General features: G+C 44.3%; 1 protein-coding gene across 1 annotated transcript; it reads right to left on the bottom strand.

Moving 5' to 3' along the window:
• Positions 1-838: 838 nt before the first annotated feature.
• ACO2 (aconitase 2) lies at positions 839-16,626 on the bottom strand. Its single transcript, XM_035903226.1, has 17 exons — positions 16,484-16,626; positions 15,171-15,429; positions 13,005-13,097; positions 10,876-11,034; positions 10,313-10,463; positions 8,941-9,045; positions 8,608-8,699; positions 8,219-8,324; positions 6,969-7,126; positions 5,889-5,962; positions 5,074-5,185; positions 4,758-4,880; positions 4,405-4,560; positions 3,076-3,267; positions 2,121-2,253; positions 1,683-1,804; positions 839-1,309 (listed from the first exon to the last, which is right to left on the bottom strand). Exons 1-17 carry the CDS (start codon positions 16,555-16,557, stop codon positions 1,166-1,168), a joined length of 2,253 nt encoding a protein of 750 aa, XP_035759119.1. The 5' UTR covers positions 16,558-16,626; the 3' UTR covers positions 839-1,165.
• Between the last annotated feature and the right edge of the window lie 5,413 nt (positions 16,627-22,039).

Below are 22,039 nucleotides of genomic sequence, written 5' to 3'. Positions count from 1 at the left end.
AAAAGTTGCCTCCTGCAGTTCGGCTACTTGGATTTCAAGGCAGACAGTGTTGAGACCAACACTTTGCTCTGCTCTAACAGCCAATAACCGACAATTGCCATCACCCTCCCTGACAGCAGTGAAAGGAAAGGCGGGGGACACACACAAAAGCATGAGTAAAAAATCTATGCAGGGCCCGTTGCCAAGAGAGTGATGTTGCACGTAATTACAAAGCCAGCCGCATTTGGCAGGAAGGGGCTATAATTCCCTGGGATAGTGGGTCTGCTTAACCTCCAACTGCAAAAACAAAGCCTGAGTCACCAGCGCCCTCCCTGCAGTGTCGTCAGAACCCCTTAATTCTGAACTGTTATTCCTGGTGCATTGCCCTAATTAAAAGGGAGCCTAGAATTCTTCAGGCTCACATAGTAACTGAGGTCCATGTGCACAGACAATACACTTCCTGAATGGCGTCCGTAGAGCAGTAGTGCTCAGACATACACTCATCTGGACACAGTGGAAGCAAACTGCAGAATGCCTCCCAAGCTGTTTGTACAGGTAGAAATTCAGGTGAAGCAAGTAAAGGGCCTCAGCAGCCCAAGAGGCTTCTGCAGGGGCTGCTCTGGGGTAGTGCATAAAGGGAGAAGACATCTTTGGTGCCCTTTAGTAGCTGTTGTGCTCATTTCACAAGGTCAGAGCTCGCAAGGTGGTAGCTGTGTGGCTTTGAGACACTCCTCAACATCTCGCATCTCCAAGAAGTCCTTTCCCACCCTCCCGGCAGCAGTGAAAAGGGAAGAGCAGGATTATGAATGTAACGACAACGAGGCAGAAGAGATGGTCACATTCTTTATTTTTGTTTTATTTCTTTAGCCATCGGTAATGTGAATGGGCAGAAAACAACCAACTGAGCAGACAAACCCACCTTAGCTGGTTATTTCCAAATATAAATAACTGTGGGACAACCAAAATTGAGCCAAAATAGAAAAAGGGAGCTAGGGAATTTAAAAGACAAAAGTAAGCCTAGCGGCACTCCCTTTTCATACTGTCAGTGAAGAGGAAGTACCGTAACAAAAAGGAAGCTATGGTTACATTTGATCAGACATTTATTCCAACAGTAGGCATGGAATTGCACTTTCATGAAAATGCCAAAGCTGAATCGAGTCCAGCGCACCTGGGGCATTGTGCGCACTTAGCTGGATTTCTGCTGCAGCTCCTTCATTCTGTTCAGGGCACTGCCGGCTTGAAACCACTCTATCTGTGACTCGTTGAAGGTGTGGTTCAGCATGATTGTTTCTTGGCTCCCATTGGGATGCTTGATGATGCATTTCAGAGGCTAAATGAAGAAGGAAGATGGTTTTTATTTTCCCCCCTTCTCTTTCAAGCGAGCAAGTTAAAGGAAGCTTCTCACCGGAAAACTCCTACATGTTTTTGTTTTTAGAGGGTTGAAAATGAAAACTTATAGCTCGGGGGGGGAGGGGGTGTGTGTCTTAACATAGAAGCGTTAATGCAGTTCCTGGTACTTAAGGCAACAAGTCCAGGAATTCAGAATATTGTACAAGGGTTTCTCGCAACCATTCAGAATAACACGACCTGATTCTGGCTTGTTCTCGCCCCCCCGACCACTGGTGCAAAGCATCTCATCCATTCCCCATCAGTGGCGCGTCCCTGACTCCCCGAGTGCAATGAGACGACACCCCAATCGTTACCTTTCCGGGCGCGAAGTCTGCCAGCCCCACAATGCTTAGTTTGTCCACAGGATGAATCTTGTTGTAGTCCGCTGGATCAGCGAAAGTGAGAGGCAGGAGACCTTGCTTCTTCAGATTGGTTTCTGCGGAGAACAAACCACCATGCACGCTTGTAACAGCACGCTGCAGGGGATCGCGAGTACCTTCTGGCTGCCTGGTGCTTCTCAGGGTAGTGTTCCAGCCACAATTACCATCTTTGTAGCAAAATCAGCATATCCACTGTTTGCAGTGTATCTAGCTAGGTATGTAAGGGGATTCCTGACAAGAGGGGCCATGCAAACAGTCTGTCAGCAGATCAGGTTTGCGCCCGTAGGCGTGGAGCCCTGGGGTGAGGCAAACACCGCTTCCACCCAAACCAAATACGTCCCGTTTGCACACGACAGGGGAAGCGCGACTCACCATGGATCCTGGCAAAGCTCTTGGTGATGATGACCCTGCCCCCCAAGTGCCGCGGCTCCAGTGCTGCGTGCTCCCGGCTTGATCCCTCACCATAGTTTTCATCCCCGATAACTGCCCATTTGACACCCATTTTCTGTGCCAAAAAGAAAGAAATTCACATTTCTGCAGTCACCCAAGCGAGGCATTAACAATAAATATCCACCCACACATCTAATTTTGGTGCTATGCTACTGACTATGTGCTGTGCTATGACACCTTCTCCCAGAAGGTTCTGAGGAAGGACAGAAATAAAGGAATTAAGTGCTTGACGGCAGTTAGGCACTGCCATCCTTCGCTAAGGAGGGCTGAGGAGGATTGCCCTGGGGACCCAGAGCAAACCCTTGCTGCCACTTTTCCTTCCACGGTCCTGTGCCAGAGCAGTGTTCACACCAGCCATGATTCCTGCTCTACTTCTGGAAGCGATACGGAAAACTTTAACTTCTGTCTACTGGAAGAACCAATCTGAGACAGCTGCCAAGCTGTCCAGAGGGTGAAAGGACATTTCTTGAGATACTAAGCCAAGTTTTAAAGAATGAAGGAGACAAGATTAGAGTTTATTTAAACATTAGACTAGTCACAGGTGAAACTCTCCAAGAGGAGAGATTTAGTCGCAGTCTGATGACACCCGCAACTTGTAAGGTGTGCAGTACCTAAAGGAGTTCTTCCCCTTTTGTCTATGATTTCTAGTTGCCTCTGGGTCACAAGATCCTCCTCCCTCTTCCCTTGTAGCAGGGTAGGGAGAGATCTCCTACAAGAACTGCCACAATCAGAGCAAGTCTCAAGAAAAAGCCTCAGCCCTGAGTGAATTCACAGCTGCTGTTACTTGAGAGCAGGAGAGCGAGATCCTCAGTCTTGGCACAGGCTGCCCAAAGTGTAAACAGCATCTTAAAATAGATGCGTCAGGGGAAAGTCTCACCTTGTAGTAACGGGCTGTGTCTGGGACTGGCCCAAACTCCTGCGTTAATGCATTCCTCACGGAGTTGGCTTTGCCATTTTCAATGTTGATGGCGCCGATGAGCAGGTTGTTGGAGATGTTGTCCAGATGGCCACGGAATTTGAGCCACGGTCCAGCTGCAGAAATATGGTCAGTGGTGCATTTCCCTTTTACCTAAAGGGCAGTAGAAGAGAAGAATGTGTTAGGATGGATTAGTGACTTGACCCTTCCTCAGCACTTTTTATTCTGAAGGATCCCCACATCTCTTTTTAAGGGCAGGAACCCAAGAGAATCGCATCGGTTACAGAATCCAGACGCTCTAAGGCAGAACACGATGGTCATTCTGCGTGTGTTGGGTAGGAAGAACATCCCTGTTCCAAAGGGTAAATTACAAAAATGAGCTTAGTCATGACACCTCCTGCTGTGTCCTCACTTCCCTCAGCAGCAGGATCTTCAGGTACAAAAAGCAATTAAGCCCTTCCTGCTACAGCTCAGCCTCCCCGCCGGGGGAGGTCAGCAAGATGCCAAGTGTTTAAGCTTCCAACCTGCACATAAGCCTTCTCAGCTTGTAAGAAGAGAATTCCCAACCAGAGATAATGGCCTTCCAACTGGTAAGTTCCAAAGTGCTTGCGAAGGAATTGCCTGTGTCAAAACCTCAAGCACAGCTCACTTTGGCCCTTGGGAGTACCTGCAGCACTCTGCCTCTGAGAATCAGCAGTGTTCCCAAAAGTCAATTCCCAAGGGGTTGCATTTCAGAACCCGTGGAAGTTTTCATCCTGTTAACTCACCACAGGCAGTGAGGAGAAAGCCACGTCTTCACTGAGAGACTGAAATGCAATGTTTAACTATTGCGAAGTAATTTATCTTTCTATAAAATGGGAAGAGAACACGCGTACTGATGGATGAGAAATTCCTAACGACCTCATTTCAGGCAAAATGCATCTTGGACCAGTCAGGTATTAGAGATGCTAATTAAAGAACCCATCCACCTTTCCGCTGCAGGTTATAAATGGGAGAGATTCTGCAGAGTGCATGGTATGGGTAGGATTGTATTACATGGTATAACAAACTTCATTTTTCATGGTATTAGCTAACCACTAGCCCAAAGGAGACGAGTCTCTCAGTTATAACAGAAGTATCAGAAGGAAACACCTGGAAGGAAGATTCTTGCTTCACTTTCCGTAACAATGCCGTTATAGGGCAGGGAATCACAGATAGCTCAAAGGCACATCCAAAGCTTCTAGCAATTGATGTGCAAACCCCTGCCTGAGCAGCCCTGTGATAACAGTGTTCCCCTACTCCGCTCCTGACCTTGATGAGGATCAGCATGTCTTCCAGATCCTTGCCATCCCACTTATCGAAGGGCTCAAGAAGCTGGAGGCGCTGGCTGGTGGGGCTCACATCCACGTGCTGCCCACTGCCATCTTTGGGAGGGTACTGGTAGGTGTCCTGGCCTGGGTCAAAATCCTTCCAAAGAAGAAAGGAAAATCATCAGCCTGAGCCATCCCCAACAGAACATGAAGAGAAGAAGCCAATACAGGCAACCACACCCATTCCATCTTTAACACTACAGAAGAGGTCAGTGCATGGAAGTTCCCTTACTACATACAAAACACTACTAGTGACGGGCCTTCCCGCCCTCCGTCTCCGGACCGAGCAGTTACCAGCTTGGGCAGCTCATCTGCGTCAGGTGCTTCTAGTTTAAACTTCTTCCCATCTGCTCCTGTCAGGTAATCTGTCTCAGGGTTAAATTTCAGAGTGCCAGCAATGGACAGGGCTGTGACAATCTGAAAGAAAAAACGGTAAGTTTAAAGGCATATTTTAACCCCCATTTCTTCATTTGAAAGTCCTACACCTAACAGTCTCAAAACTAGCAGCCAAGCCACAAACCAAGCTGCCCTGAGTCTCTTCTGCAGGCAGAATAATTAGCTCCCAAAACACCCTGAACACTTCCACAGCTCCCATCTGGCTGTTTCTTACCTCTGGAGAGGTCACAAATGCATGAGTCTCTGGATTGGCATCATTGCGACCTGTGAAATTCCGGTTGTAGGACGTAACTATTGTGTTTTTCTCCCCCTTCTTGATGTCCTTCCTGTGAAAGAAACAAACACGCTCAAAAATTTCCAAAGGGAATATTGCTTCTAGATGTCTTGCTGCTAAAACACCCCAGCTTGGTTTTGGTAACCAGCACTATCTTTTGGAAACATGAATCGGTGCCTGGACACATTTTCCTCCCTTAAGCACAGACTCAAAACCAAGGACAATGCAAAGCCAAGTCAGACACTGATTCCTGGAGTAGTTTTCATAGCCCATGTTGAGCACTGTTGACCTGTCTAAACAATAATCAACACGTGCCCTGGACATCCCACCATTAGCAACAACAAAGCCACATGAGAATGTCTCCCATCCCTTCCATTGGGAATTTTCCTCCCTGCCACTCCAGTGATTGAAGTTGGACCAATTCACTCTTCCTACTTTAAAAAGACTGTACAAACTCCAGTCCACACTCTCGCAAATAACAAAGCGCTCTCCCCTTTTTTTGCCTACTATAAGAAGCCTCCAGGTGTGGCCACACTTGTGGCCATTCTGCAGCTTCGTTCATCTAAAGGCTCAATATAGATCTGCAGTCTTTCATTTCTCTTCCTCCAGTGCATATCAGACAGCTATGGCCAATGAGTTTTTAAACATTGATTTTTAACTCCCAGCGTGTTATATTTACAATCAAATTTGGCTTCACAGAGCACTTTAGGACCTAAAAGATAGGAAGCTAGAGTGAGGTCCATCTTTCACTTTACCTGTCCCACTGGCCAATGCATGGCCCACAAGCGTTGGCAAGAACCAGCCCTCCAACATCTCGCAGGATTTGTGCCTGGGGGCAGAGAACAACTTTGTTACTACTAGTAGAAAATCTGGATTAAGTTTCTGGGGTTGCTCTTTCAGGGGAAGACGACACCCATCTTCTAACAGAAAGCACCAAGCCTGAGAAAATGCCCCTCCTTGTTTCACTTGCAATTTTGAGTCACTTTTACAAATACATGGAGTTTGATCCCAGTAAAGCTGCAAGTTAACGTGGATATTTGATTGCATTGGCTGTTCCGATTAATATCCTACTCACTTCCTGTTCATGTAGGTAGGGAACTGGTGAAAGTGCAGGCAGGCATGTGTGCCTGCTCAGTCCATTCAGCAAACAATTCAATTAAGAGGACAGCTGTTAAGGAAAATGATGACTGTTGACTTGCTGGAGGAGGCATTAAGCATTGGCTGGACATACCCACACATAGACTTACATAGTTGGTCCCCAAGCTGTGACAGCATCTAGTATTTACTAAATATCAGAACTAAGTAAAACATCATTTTCTGCTCCCCACAGAAAAGGTGAGAAAGTAGGTGGTGGTTCCTCTACAGAAACACCTCACTTTAATCAAACAGGAGTTTTGACGTAAGTTTAGCCTAGAATGGGAACTTCCTTCATACAAAGGGCTTGCTTACATCCTAAACTGTTCTTAAAGGAGAAAGCTGGATTGCAGGTGGGTGCTAGCCCTTTGTAAGCCACGGCCATCCACAGAATCGCAGAAGCAAAAGGTATCCCTTGCTATGCATACTGTCATCTCCTCAGGGCCCCAGTTCCTGATAACTGTCTCAGCCCTGTCCAGTCCCATTCTTACACGCCCAGGTAGTAAAGGTATCAGGTCAAAACACTGCCAAGGTGACAACGAGACCCACAGGCCTGGTCACTATATCAGTAACTGCACCTCCAGCAATAAATGAAGACAAAGCTTAAGAGGCTTCCATTAGTTACCTCTGGAATCCTGAGTACTGTCAGGAAGAGAGTTCAACACTTGCTGTTTGGAAGCATAAAGAGCAGTCATACTCACATAACCATCTCTTTCAATGGTGGCACGGATCTGCTCCGAGCCTGGTGTGATTGTGAACTTAGATTTGCACTTCAATCCATGCGCTAGTGCCTGTTTTGCCACTGCTGCAGAGCGTCCCATGTCCTCATAGCTGGAGTTGGTGCAGCTGCCAATCAAGCCTGTGGTGGTTGACAGAAACAGGGAGGTGGTTACTGCAGCCCCCCATTCTAGGAATCTTCTCCTTGACTCACCTCTCAGCAGAAAAAACAAGGGACAACCATGTTTTCTGCTGACAAGGAATCTGAAACAGTTTCAGGTACTAACACTGCCAAGCCTTCCAGCGAGACACTGCGGTCACAAGCAATCCCTTGTCCAGCTTTGGAAGTTGCAGTCAGAACGCACTACCTGGTCACTAGTCTGGTTATTGTTTTACAAGATCAGAGTGTCGCCTACTTGCACTTTGGTTAAGCAAATTACCACAGAGAGGTATTGTTCCATGAAGACAGAAAAGGCTTCAAATCAAGATGGCAAGAAATGGGAGGAAATGATGAAAAGAAAGCATCCTGTGTTACCACATGAGGACATACTATGCTGTCCTGACAGCATTCTGGTGCTAACCAGCAAAAAATAAATTCTTTTTCAGTTACAGCTGCTCTTGATCCTATTTGTAACACTATGGAATAATGCATTTCCCACCTGGGATGTGGCCTTTACAATGCATTTGCATTCTTTTCATTCCCCCAGCAAGCAACACTTGAGAAGCCAGCCGACAAGTTGCCGTCCCACAAGCAAGTACATAAGTGTCCAAGCCTGCTCTTTAGGACAGCAAGTACTAACTTTACTGTGTCCCAAGAGCCTTACAGCCAACTGCTGGGAGGACTGACAATCATGCTCCTGGCTCCTGACAGATCTTTGCAACAGACAAATTCATGCAACAGACTTTTAACAAAGGTGCTCTTCAACAGGTAACATTTCTGTCAACCTAATCATTCAGAAGTTTCCAAGAAGGAAAAAAAAACCTTGTCTGCCTCTCGAGATTAAAATCCCTCCAACTATCCCAGATCTGATCCCACAGACCTGGCCCAGGTGGTCACTACTCTTCCCAGCAAATTCATATGGCCATGAAGAGATGACACTGCAGAGCAAAGTCAAAGGACATACAGCAGTAATTAAAGGATTGGTTCCCAAGGTACGTGACCAACCACTTATCCCAAGACAGCAACATTTATGCCACAAGGATGAAGGCAGAGGAAAGAGCAAATGCTACCCACCAACTCTGATATCAACAGGCCAGCCCTCCTTTTCTGCCACAGCACCAATATCTGACACAGGGTGCGCCAGGTCTGGTGTGAAAGGTCCATTGATATGCGGTTTCAGCTTTAAGAAACAGTGACAAAGTCAGAAATTACAGTAGCCAAGAAAAACCCCAAAACACAGCAGAAAATCAATTCCTTTCATAGCTCTATCTGGAAGCTGTTTAAATAGGATTCTCCTACATGAACGCTGGAGAAGGAGCTGTCAGTGAAGCAGACCTGAGTGGTTTTTATATGTTCTAGCACAGCACCAGGGGTGCTGCATCAAACTCCCAGCTTGGTCCTCATTCACACAAAGCAGAGTCACATCATCACATCCAAGATGGCAAGCAGGAAGGAAGCCTTACCTCACTGAGGTTGATTTCTATCACCTGGTCATACTGACAACCAGAATCTGGTACCAAGTGTTGCTGGAATTCGTCTGCCAGCGCAGCTATGTCTGGAACAAGAAAGAAGGGAGATCTGAAAAGTGCAGCAAATACGAGGGGAAAAGAAAAAGCTTGGAATGGCTAAACACGGGAGGTCCACTGTATTCCCCAGCCACTTCATCTACAGACTCCCCACTTGTATCAGATGACCATGGAAGGTCAGAAGTCACATCAGACACCATTGTAGGAGGATGCTGTTCCCCTTCACTTGAACCTGTACTTCTACCCACTTCAACCCCTAAGCCCTCTTACCAGCTCGCCCAGTCTTGCCCAAGTATTTCTTCATCCGTGCGTTGTAAGGGAAGACCGATGTGGTAGCTCCAATTTCAGCCCCCATGTTGCAGATTGTTGCCATACCTTGAGAAGAAGTGGGAGAAGAGACCACAGGGTCAATGGGAAAGTCCAAGGCCATCCAATTCTCCGAAAGTCAGTCCACGGAAGAGACAGCAAAGCCAAGAGAGATCAGGGCATTAATCACAGAAACCCAATTCCACAGCAGCAAGGACACACTGCGTAATGGCTGGCTCAGCCCCTAACGTTTCCAACCGATACAGTGCCTGTGACCAGACTTTTCTGCAAGGAGCTGAAAGCCACACAGATTCTTGCAGGTAGTGGAAGGGACTGCACTGAGCACCAAATATATTTACAGCAGAGAGTAGTGTCTCTGCTACCTGCAATGAGTGTCCTGTCCCTCCCTACCACCTCATTTACCTTTACTGGAAGAGCCAGAAATCTGAGAGAAATTTAATGGGTTGAATAAAAAGCTTAGAGTGACATAACACAATAAAAAAAAAACCAAACCAAACATTTGCTCACAGCACTGGGATCACCCCTGCCTTTCAAGGATACAGCAATGAACCTGTAGAAGCTGCTGTTTTACATTTAATGAGCAAGAAGCAAGTATCACAGGTCAAATTCCTCTGATTTCACTGAAGAAAAATCTGAAATTGCTCTCAGTTTGTAAAACCAAATATTCCAAGTTGTAGCCAAGCCATGCAAATGGAGAGAAGCCCAGCTTGAAGGCTGCACTACAAGCCAAAGGGACACCACTTGTAATCTCGTCCTAACTAGCATCATTACAGACAACTGCAATTTTTGCTGTTCAAATTCAGCACCCAAGACCTGCAATTAGCTAGTGTAAGACTGCATGTTACAAACTGCTGCTTTCTGGTCTCCCCTCTGCCCTGCTTTTCTAAAAGGCGTTTTCTTTAACACCTGTCACACATGTACCTCCTTCAACCTGTTTCTTTCCTCTATCCACAGCCTAGTTTAGGCTGAAATGAAAATGTCATCCTTTATCTCTGACATCTCTACCCTCTAAGCATATGCTGGAATACCTCCACACTCACTCTTATCCTGACACAACATCTTACAGGATACTTCACGATTAACCATTCAGTGTTCTCAAAGTCACAAGAAGAGGTCACTTTTTCACTGAGAGGGAGTGCTAGCTTGTTACACCACCCTCACCCACTCTCCCAGTTTGCCATGTACTAGTCATCCGGCCAGGTTAAGGGAGAACATTTAGCATTTCTTGCCCGATTCCCTTCCCAGCCCCCATAGACAACTCAACACCCAGCTCCACCAATATTCCACTCCCAGTAAGAGATTCGTGTTGTCTTACCAGTGCAAGAGATTGAATCCACACCAGGCCCGTGGTATTCGATGATGGCGCCTGTTCCACCCTTGACAGTGAGGATGCCAGCCACTTTCAGGATCACATCTTTAGGAGAACTCCAGCCTGAAAGCTTGCCAGTCAGTTTTACACCAATAACCTGAGCAACATTAACGGAAAAAAAAAAATAAAAAAAATGTTGACACCATTTCCTTTCAGCAGCCAAAACAATTCCTCAGAATTTTTCCTGAGAATCTGGGTGGTCACAATACCCAAAAGGAGAAAATCCTGAAGTATTAGAACATGTGCACCAGGGCTGAAACCACTGACAGGGTCAGCTGAAGGGAGATCACTACTCACCTATCGCTCTCAGCCCCTGAATAAAAAGGCTGGAAATGGAAACTCAGAGCTGCCAATGAATCATAGACCAGCTGTATGAGCCAGTGTGTGATTGCAAACGAGACTGTAATGGTATGTAGTGCCTTATACATATAGTGCCTGAAAACCAATGTTTGTTACATATCTTGTACCTCACCCTTCACATGGAAGATTAGTATTCCTTTTGCTCCTACCTTTGGGCATTTGAGCTCCCAAGGGATTCCTGCCATGACATCTACAGCATCAGCTCCGCCCACACCAATGCAGATTCCTCCCAAGCCACCTCCATTGGGGGTGTGTGAATCTGTGCCAATCAGCATAACCCCAGGGTAGGAGTAGTTCTCTAGAATGATCTGAAAATAAAAATGGATTGTTTGCTTGCTTGATTGTTGGGAAAGGAGGGGGAAGACAGCAAGAAAAAAAAGACAAGAACAAGAATTTAGATTAGTTTGTATTTGCAAATTTCAGTAGCAAGAAACTAATTGGATTTGTTCTGGATTGTAAATTTCCTTGTGTTTCAACCTCCTTGTGGAGGATGTAACGACAGAACAAGGTACCAAGTCTCAGCCCAAGGATCCTTGCTCATCCCAGGATAGCAAGACAACTTTAAAAAATACCTCCATTTTTTCACTGGAAAACCCCTTCCTTCCATTTTAGGCTTTTGCTAAGGTCCCACCTTCACTAGGGCTCAAGAGTTTGTTCATTAGTCTCCAAACCCTCGATCAACTGCTTAGCAAGCCTATTCACCTATCCAATGCTAGAGAGACCTTCTGTAGACCTTATGCTCCCACAGCAGTAGAATACCAACAGGCTCCCCCAATTCATGCTGCCAGCCAAAACCCAATCACATAGAAGAATCCCTCACAAATACACCAAGAGGCTGCTCTTCCCTTACTGCTGCTATTGATTCCATGCAAGACTCTTCATCTACTAGCAAAGCCACAGAACAGTTCTTCAATGAAAACTATGAGTTTTCTATGATAGTAAAGCAATAGAGAACTCAAGCTAATGAACTTCTCGCTGTGTATGTGCCATACCTGCATTATGGACAGCCTTTCTGGGAAGCACAGAACTCACAGCACATGCATTAGAGAACAGCTTGGACAGAGCTAAGGTGGTCCTTTATTGAGAAGACCAAGGTTTTTCCTCTAGTACTTCCACCTTTATTTGCTTGAAGCTGACATTAATGCACTTATGTGAGAAAGGTCACTTTCAAGGACTCACTTTGCCAGAGCTGGATTCTGAAGCTATACAACACAACCAATTTTCTCCAGCCAGAGAAAGTCAGCCACAAGAAAGCTGGTAACCATGGCACGGAGCTACGTTGCCACATGACAGATGTTACGAGTGGTTTCAGAGCACAAATGACCTGAGGTGTTCCCACAACCTTTTGGAGAGTTCACCTGTTCTATTTCCTTTCTCTGTTGCGTCACACCAAGTTAAAGTAACCTTAGTAACAAACTCATTTTGTAGCTAAGAAAACATAGCAGAGAACTCTTGACTGCACCTGGTCACAAGTTCCCTGCTGACAGATGTCATCCGTTCTCCCCTCCACTCCCTTTGCTTTGTGCTGTACTGCAATTTTTACTGCCTGTGACTCAGAGGAACAATGAAAAATGTCTACTGGACCCACAAAGCAAATGAACCAAGAGCAAGTTAGGGAAATCCTGCCAGAGTTGTTGGTTTTAAAAAATAAAAAGCCTGATTAAGTGGTAAGTTACCTTAGGACAGTGATATTCTTTTAAGGTACAAGTGCTATAACAAGAGATTGTCATACTTGGAAACTGTTTTGCATTTTATTCAGTTCACACAGCAACTCGTTATGTGTTGCTATTCTTGCATACTTATAGTAAGCTGCTCTGTTCAGTGTCCTTATATACTCTCCTGGTTTTTATGGAACCAACTGCATACAAAATAAGCCTAAAAAAAAGCATGTTCCCAAAGCTGCTTTCCTTACCACCAAAAGCAATTCACATTGGCCCTATGTAGCCAGCTTCATGGCATCACCTTACTGTCCCGATCATACCAAGAGGAGCCAACCCACAAGCAGTTAAGATATTTCAAGCTTCTGTGATTCACATGGCATGCTGTTGGCACTGCCTAATCACGCATCAAGTTACAGGTTGACCAAAATGACCTTTAAGAAAAACCACTGTTGTCAAGATAACTGAGAGAGAGCAAGAAACCCCACCCGCCTCAAGGAAGGCAAGTTGTTCCCCTATGCTAGTGAAATTCTCTAAGGGTTGCCGCTTGAGCACCCTCTTAACCATAAGGTAAAAGAGCCACTGCGTGTTCAAAGATTACAAACGCACACATGCTTTACCTGGTGAATGATTCCAGACCCAGGTTTCCAGAATCCCACTCCATACTTGGCACCAGCCGTTGCTAGAAAGTTGTACACCTCCTGGTTTATGTCCTATTCACACGGGGAAACACACAGTATTAGTAACGCATTTTGTCCTTCCATACATCAAGAGCTCATTCAGACACATTCCCTTCCATCCCGTGCCTGTCTGTAGTTTGCTCCATGGTTTCGTAGCAGCTAGAGGCAGGTGCACATCACACTCTTAAAACCAAAAGGGATCAAGACTGTTTGCCCGTCAGTTGTAATAGGCCATTTAATTTCATCCAACTTGTAGCTCTATTAAAGCATCTTTTTTAGTTTCCAATTCCAATTAACACAAGGAAAATAGCACAATTAAAGGAAAACCCTGCCAATAAAGCATTTAAAAATGCTCTGCTCATTTCTTGTATTCTCAGGGCATTTTTTTTTAACCCATTTTCCTCTCTACTTATACCCCCTCCTTCCTTCTCTACCAGCTGTTTCTTTTGCTTTATAGATGCTTTGCAGACATTTCAAACACTTTAGAAAAGGCTTTCAGCTTTATTTTTACAGATTAAGAAATGGAACTGGAAGTTGGTCACTGCCAGGGGAGTTGGTGGGTGTCATTTCTCATTCTACCAAGCCCCCTGTTTAAGACTCACACAATGCTGCCTTTCTTGCTCTCTATAACCATTACTGGTGGAGGTCACACTGTGAAAATTGCTTGTGAGAATAACCACAGTTGCCAAGGAAGTATGACACTATTATGTCCTGATAGTTCTTGGCAGAGGAGCAGCAGAGCAGATAAGATAAGCAGTAGGAGGAGAGAGTTTCTTAAAGACTGTTCTCATGCAGCTACACTTCAGAATAAAGAGAAAGGGGAAACTGGAGATAATGGAAGAATTGTCTCAGCACACATTTGCTGAAGTTTCCCATGAGGCAGCAGCAGTTCTTTAAGCCTCGTTTTCCACTGGGAGTCAGGTCACTTCACTCTGTTTGTGCATCCCTCCCCCAGTAAAGCACGCTGATGTGCCAGGAGCAGATCCAAACCACTCTCCGGCCTGCCAGCATTCATTGTGTGCCAACTGGCAGCAGCAGAAGCAGAACCCAGTCAGAAGAAGGCAGGACCTTTACTTGCTCTGCTCAGAGTGGATGGCAAAGGAGGGACTCAGCTCAGCTCAGGGCTGCAGCGAATATAATTGCACTACAGAGAACAAATGCAGAAATAGGGGGAGGGGAAGACAGGAGGTGAAGGGAAGAAAAGAAACTGCCTTATTTCTTAAGTCCCAAATTCTTAATCGCACAACTTGGGCACAACTTAAGACTGAGACTAGCAGAGCAAGAACTCTCCAAATTCACCTGAGTGCTGTAAATTGCTTTACTGTGGCCTCAAGGAGGAAGCCAGAAGCAGTTACTTCAACATCAGGAGTTTCTGAGAATAGATATGGACTAAAATCTTAAAATGCAGCTAAGCCCCCACAAACTGCTTACTGTTTGTAAATTTTGGTATAAATGGCCAAGGCACAATTCCTCCTGGCTCAGACAGTGGACTTTGGCTAGGTCCACCTGGAGTAGCAAGATTTCCCCCACCTCCCCACTATGCTAAGAGCAGAGGCACTGTGTTATGTCGGACAGAGGTAAATGTGTTTATGTTTACCAGAAGCCCCTATGGAGGAATAAGCAGTAAAACAGCAAGTGGGGAATTTAAAAAATGGCAGTGTATCAGCAGTTGGACAAACACCACATTGAAATTCCCAAATAAAAACCAACATCCTCCGTGCTTCTATACACATTTATACCTACCCTTACTAGCCCTGAAAGCTGCACATGCTTCAGTTAGTGTTCTTCAGCTAATCACTAGCAAACAGCTTGGGAAACGAAACTACTTATTTGCTCCCCCCTCACAGGATATAACAGATTAAGACTAGCTTTTCCTACATTCATGGTCTTTAAACCATGTAATGGATAAACCTCAGCTGAAAAACTCCCAAAGATCCATTTACTCTGTTTCTTCGCTGCATCTGACCTATCTATGGAGCTGACCGCCACAGGCAGCCTGTTACCATATCTGATTCGTGGCTGTCCTGGGGGGGTTGGGGAAAATCTCTTCCTTTGACTAGACAGAGGCTTTTGAACAGATAGCATGTAAGTCTCTGCAATAGTGACCTTGGCTCTTCGAAGATCCTTTTCACCACCTGACTGGGCTTCAATGAGGTGATCACAGTGGATGGTGGAAGGCACAGCCACTTTTGGCAGCCCACTGCTGATGAACTGTAGCATTGCCATCTGAGCAGTGGCATCCTGCATGGCTACACGGTCTGGCCGTAAGCGCAGGTAGGTCTTGCCCCGCTCAATCTCCTGTTTTGCTGGGTCATCCAGGTGTCCATATACAATCTTCTCAGACAAAGTCAGGGGACGGTCAAGCCTGGGGAGAAGAATTTTAGTATCAGCATCTTGTGTACTTCAACATTTGCCCTTTTAAGCATGTAATGGAATGCTTTCCGGTATCACTCAGACTTCTAAGACCTATTAACACACAGAAAGCTGCGTGCTCTTCTTTCAGCACTGAAATATCAACTGGCAGCTGGCTAAAACAAGGGTTCAGTCCATAGAGTTCAAAAGTATATGGACTGATGTCACTTTATGCTTTCTTGTATGATCTTCCTACGCAGTAAAAGAAACATTGACTCTGCTCATTTCTTGAGCCATACCTCAGGACAGCAAATGAGGAGGCGAGACAGAGGTCAGACTCAATTCACAAATACCAGATCCCACAGCAAGCATGTGCAACTAAGCGGAGTTGCATGACCTCAGACCTTGCAGCTGTATCAGGTGAGGAACCTATTCATGTCAGTGGTGAGATCTTCCAAGAAGTGACTAAGTAGATAAAATGACTTGAAATGACAGCTACCACATTTAACAAAGGATGCAAAGACTGACAGACATGTCATACAAACCACTGTTGAGGTAAACGGAGCAACCCTCCATCAGCAGATTAAGGTCACTGTGTTTACCTATGCTACAAACTCCTAGCCCTCCTTTTTGTGCCTAATGCCTATAGTGGAACACAGGAGAATGTTCACTGTCGAAACAGTGCAAAGGAGCATTAGCCTATAATGACCACTGCCCACGCACTGCTTCCCCAGAAAGGAGCAAGGGCCAATATGAAGGCTTCTCAAAGAGGGCATTAAACAAAGAGGACAGAGCGCTTCCTAGCACCTCCTCTCCACTGGCCTAGTTCTCTGCATGTTGCAGTGCTTCATCGTAACCTTCAACCCTTCCCACAGTTCCCCACCACTACCTGGGGACACCACAACTCATGTTTCACTATGTTTGTGACTGCCACTGCTCAAAGCTGCTCTCCCTAGTAAATATTGCCTATGCCAGGGCGCCATGACATTTTTTTTCCCTCCTCTCCTGTCACTGCAGAGTTGAATTCTGCACACTGACCCCTCCCCTCTTCCCTCCTCCCTTCTTACCTCTTACGGACAATGTTGATGTTCTTCTCCAGCTTTTCATAATTTATGTGTTCATTAGGCTCAAAGTGGCTCATGGCCACCTTGGCCCGCTGGCATAGGACAGGAGCAACATGGTAGCGTCGTATCCCACTATTCAAGGCATGCTGGAAAAAGGAGAGTATTAGTACTGGAACCTTGCAGAGTGAATTCCTATAACATATCAACAAACCAATTGTTTTTCAGTTATTATTCCTGCGATTTTACATGCTGAGGAATTGAAAAATTGCAAAGGTTTTTAAAGGCACCCAATGAACATTTGATCATACAATACCGCATATTATGTTAAACAGTGAGACAGCAGGTTACCCAGAACAGGTATCATTTACCAAATTATTTTACATTCCTATTTATAGCACCAGATGCCTTATGCTTTCTAAGAAATCTGCTTTCAGGCAACGCTAAAATAATTCTTAAGCAAACAACAGTCTGCCATACTCCTGACATATTACAGCCACGGTGGAGAACTACCTACGTAGTTTCCAAGGCAAGTTAACCCTCGGTTTGTATTTCCTCACTGGTATGGAGTTTATATTGAAGGACTGGCAGGTGACACGGAACAGGACTGAGTAGATACCCATCTGTTCCACCATCACATACTAAGTTCCCTATGCAGGGTCCCTGCATACCATTAAAAGCTTATTTTACTTCGACATAAGGTGAGATGAATTGCAACGCTAGAATGACTTTGATGCATGTGCCTGTCTACGATGCAACGCTGAGCAGGAGAGAGACAAGATGTGGAACAAACATATCAGCTTCACCAACCTGGCTGCGCAGATCCACGTGCTATTCATCTTCACTCTCACAAAGGCATCCTCACCTTTCCCCTAAGAAAAGCCTTGCAATTGCCCTACAGGTGAGTTAACAGCAGGACAGGTGAACTATACTGTCGGTTGAACGTATCAGCAGAGAATGCCAAAAAAAAAAAAAAAAAGCCCAAATTTCGCTTGGCAGCCTCCACAATGAAACATTTCCCTGGAACATGGGAGAAGGGCAGGCTGTGGCAAGACACCTTTACAGCACCCGACCTAGAACAGACAGGTCAGTGCTCAGGGTTAAAAGGCTCTCATGCAGCTTTGAAAACTGAGCCAGCAGCCTCCATAAACTTCCAAGGACTTGGCACATGCATTTCTTACATCCTTTGAAAGTCTCAGTCATCAGCACTAGAAGTCTGGAAACAGATTGAAGATGAGTTCAGAGTTCTTCTTCCTCCAGTATTACACTTAAATCTTAATTCTTTTTTTAAATTTTCATCCTCTACTTTAGCATTACAAGGTTTTGATAAGTACAGGTTAATAAACATAGCAGTATTGCACTAAATATCCCTTTGGTACGTGTGACTGTAAATCAGCAAATATTCCTTGTGCAGATCACAGTACCGACCACTGTTTCTGCGTTATCAGAAATGCTAATCAATTATTTAGATCTGTTCAAACATTTTTCATTTTTCGCTGTGAATATTTTTTCCAATTTTGTTAGCAGCATTGAAAACATTGCCTGAAATAATCACGATCAATGAGACATCACGAATTTTTATCCAAATCTCGTTTTATTGTCCTTTTGGTAACATTTGTTAGTATCTTACAGAACGAAGAGTTCAGGAAATCTAGGCAAGATCATAATAGCCAGCATACTAGCAATAAGGGTGTAGTCTGGTTTTTTAACCAAACAGTCCTAAACTATTAGATATACAGCTTTCAGTGAGAGCAATACAGTCCTAGCAGCTGCACACCATTTTCATTAAAGAAGATCTGAAGTAAGTGAACATGGCGGTACAAGAGAGGGCACTGCTCTCCCAGAAGTGCAAATGAAACCCAGTCATCAAATTTCACCATGCTGCACTTTAGTATAGAACTTCCAGAACTTATCACAGGTGTCAGAAGTGAGACTTTTCCTTCCTCCACCAGCAAAAAAACAAACCCAAAACAAACCAAACACCACCCAGCTTCTCACTGTTTAACGTACATAAGCTGCTTTTTACCTAGTAGCCACATAACTTCTGTGTTTGTTTTGTTCTGCTCTCTCCCCCCCACCCCAAGCATTTACCCAGCACAATTAATGCCGTGGACAACGCTGTCTTTACCTCACAAGATATCTTGTGAAAGTCTCCAACTGCTGGAGCAGCTGGAAGAAACACTGAAGGTTTTCTTCAATATTCATGGAAAAATAATAATCTCTTTCCCAGACCAGGAAAGGTTTGGATTTTTTTAATGCAGTAATTCCTTCTTTTTCCCCCCAAACTAATCCTGTAGAGCCCAACTGATTAATGGAGTTCCTCCATGTCACCCAATAAAACTGAAAACTACATCTCGCTATAAATCACAGTAAAGAAAGAGAACAGATTTGCAAATTAAAGCAATGGCAGAGACTTCATAGCATTCTAGTCTTACCTGGGACCAAAGCTGATTATGATAAAAAGGTGAAGCAGTGCTCTCCAAAAAGAGGTGCAAAGAAACATGTCAGATGAAATTCAGACAAAATCTTGAACATACAGTTCTATGTACCTTTTTAATTCATTAAATGGCTTGGTGAAATTCAGTATTTATTCAAATACTATATAAATATTCAAATGGTAATCGCAGAAGTAGCAATACAAAGTAGTTGACTTCTGCATGACCACAACTTCAGGCTACCAGGAGGGGGAAAGGAGAAAAATCAGCGTGTTTGAGGTGAAGTATCCCAACTGGACATGGAGAGTGGCAAGAGAAGTCTGGAAAACTGTTTCTGTGACAGCCTGTAAGACTGGTTAAAATTATCACCTAGGCCAATCAGTTTCTTTGTCTACATAAGACTTTTAAAAGGTACCTTTTAAACGAGAGCTGTCTTCATTTTACTTGGATCTAAACCTCATCCCACATCTCTACTTTGTTGGGAATTAATTTGATTCAATATGGCTATTCCCATGTTGGCACCCAACAAGCCTAAGGATCTGTCACCAGTGATGAGCAACAGCATACACTGCCTTGTTCAAAAGTCTGCTCTCTCTCCTCATAAAGACTCCACAATATATTACTGATCACACCTGCGGATTCTTTGTGCCTGTCTTTTTTCCACTGTAACCTCAGAAATGAGGTGGCAGAACTACAAGATTAAGGAAAGGCCACAAGCCCAACAGTTTCCAGCTTCATTCCCTCTCACTCTTCCCTGAAACAGTAGGTGGTTTGGGGTGGGGGGAGCGCTTCTGTGGTGGTATTTTTTTTTTTTTTTACTGAGCACTAAGAAGTGCCTTGAGATCAACAGCCAAGGGAATTAGGCAGCCAGCAACATTTTCTTTTTTATCCAGGAACTGTTAACTTCTGGAGTGATCACCCAGCAAACAGCTGCCAAGTAATCTCTCATCTGGCACTGAATCTGTTATCCCAGCACTTGAGCATCCTTATTCAAATTTCAGTAAAAGGAATGGCAGTAATCACTACAGGGCTCCTAAGTTTATCAGTATTTTGGTAGGCGAAAAACTTCCTTAAAAGACACAAAAAAGCCAGCCTATTAAATGGGTCATTATTTTTGAAATCTCCTTAAGGAAGCCAACACTTATCTTTATAGATTTTAAAAGCTCATCTCAAAAAGCTAGCTATCTTGCGTTTAGCTCACTACAGTGAATGGTCCAGATGCAAGAGAAGTCTGAATTCAGAAACAGCTTACATTTTGGAAGCAGACATGGTAGGTAAGTCCAGTAAGCAAAAGCTCATGTTCAAAAGAGTAGCAACTGTGCTACATGCACTCCTATCTGGGAGATCACTCCTAGAAATCCTAGCTGAAACCCAAAATACCATCTTTCCTCATCCTCCCAGATCTAAGAACACTGGCCAAGTTTCCAAGATTCACCATGATTCAGCCTAAAAAAAAGCAGTGTGGTATAATCAAATTGTAAATGCAGTCTAATTGTCTAGATCCACCTCCAAAGAGCAACCAAAATTAGGGTTCTGAAGACCAGTTTAGCTCTAGCCAACACTGCATTTTGCCAGTATACACAAAGCTTCCCATAAACAATTTCAGTACTTATCTACAAGGCCTTCAATAAAACCGTGATACTTCAGACAGTTTAGAGTTTTACAGTACTCATTTAGTCACTCCTCAGCCAACGTGGCTCAAGAAATGGGATGTTACTAAAAGCATCTCTCAGATAGGTAAGAAAAAGATCTTGACCCTTTGGAGCTGTTAGAAGAATTGTACTTTAAATAGGGCAGCCAGCTCCAACCAGGCTGATTCCAATTTAATTTCCTCAGAGGTAAGCTTCCTATGCAGTTCCAATTCCAAAACAGTTCTAGGACAGGAGATGAGTAGAACCGATGCTAATAGCACGTGCCATGGTCAATGCTGGCACTATCACAGTGATTCTCATATTCATTAATTCTCTAGGCTGCTACATATGTGCAAAAAAAAAAAAAGAATTGCCTCCTAAAGAGATCACCTAGAAGCATGTTTGATTACCGTCAGAGATTTAGTCCTTCGCAGGGTAAAAAAAATAAGTGCTCTGAGTCTGACAATGGAAGACAGCCTCTTAAAATACTAAATTCCCCATATTCACTGTGCTAGCATAGCCTTTGTTTTATGGTATGCAATATTAATTTTAGTAAATGACTGCTTGTTCTCATCTGATGACACACCATAAAACGAGAAGCAAGCCATTATCCTAATACAGGATTTGCCTTCATTTTATGAGTAGTAATTTCTGTTCAAAGTACAAATTTAAAACTATTTAACAATTAAGAATGAATATACCAAGTTAACTGAAATGGTGCTATCCTGCAACTTTTTCTTAAATTAGAAAAGCTATACTTTACTAAAACACCTACCTCTAAAGTAAGGAATTAATATAAAACATGAATTAAGCTTCACCAAGTACTTTCAGAATACTAGAAGCCAAGTTCTTACTTTGGCTCCCTACAAAAAGGGAACACATTGGCCAAGGTCACAAATGGCAAACTGAGAAGTTAAATTGTCTGACTTCATCACATGCTTTAAGGGAAGCAAGGCTTCCTTGTCCCTTTCAGCAGCACCGCACACACCACCACCACCCCCCCAAAAAAAAAAAAAAAGAAACCTGTATTCTGGTATTTGCCTTCTAGGCTTTAAAAGACCATGAAATCTTTATTGTTGAGTACACATTAAATGCAGTAATGTCTTGAGTAAGAGAGTCTCCGTGGCAAGCTCGTGTTAGAGGCAGATGTGATTTTCAGAGGTCACGACAGACAAGACTATGAGAATCACTATCACTGCTTCGGAAAAAAAGCCAGTTTATGTGGCTAAGTTGCTTTTTCAGTCTTCCTAGGTCCCATTTATAATACTGACCCTGGCATCTTTTTCACCCAAAGGCCTCTATTTTTATTAATAGTAGGAATTTTGAAACAAAGCAGCCAACAAATGGAGCCTCTGCCCTCACTGCACAACGAGGAGTCACCTTGTGCTGCTTCACGCTGATAAGGAAAACAAATAGAACACGAGAGAAAGAAAGAAGCAGGCCCCCGGGAAAAGCTTTTTACTTCGCCGTTAGGGCCCGTGCCCTCAGGCTTACCG

This window comes from Egretta garzetta, unplaced genomic scaffold, assembly GCF_000687185.1.
Source record: "Egretta garzetta isolate BGI_Z169 unplaced genomic scaffold, ASM68718v1 scaffold51, whole genome shotgun sequence".
NCBI classification, from domain to species: Eukaryota; Metazoa; Chordata; class Aves; order Pelecaniformes; family Ardeidae; genus Egretta; species Egretta garzetta.
This window is presented reverse-complemented; position numbering and strand designations above follow the sequence as displayed.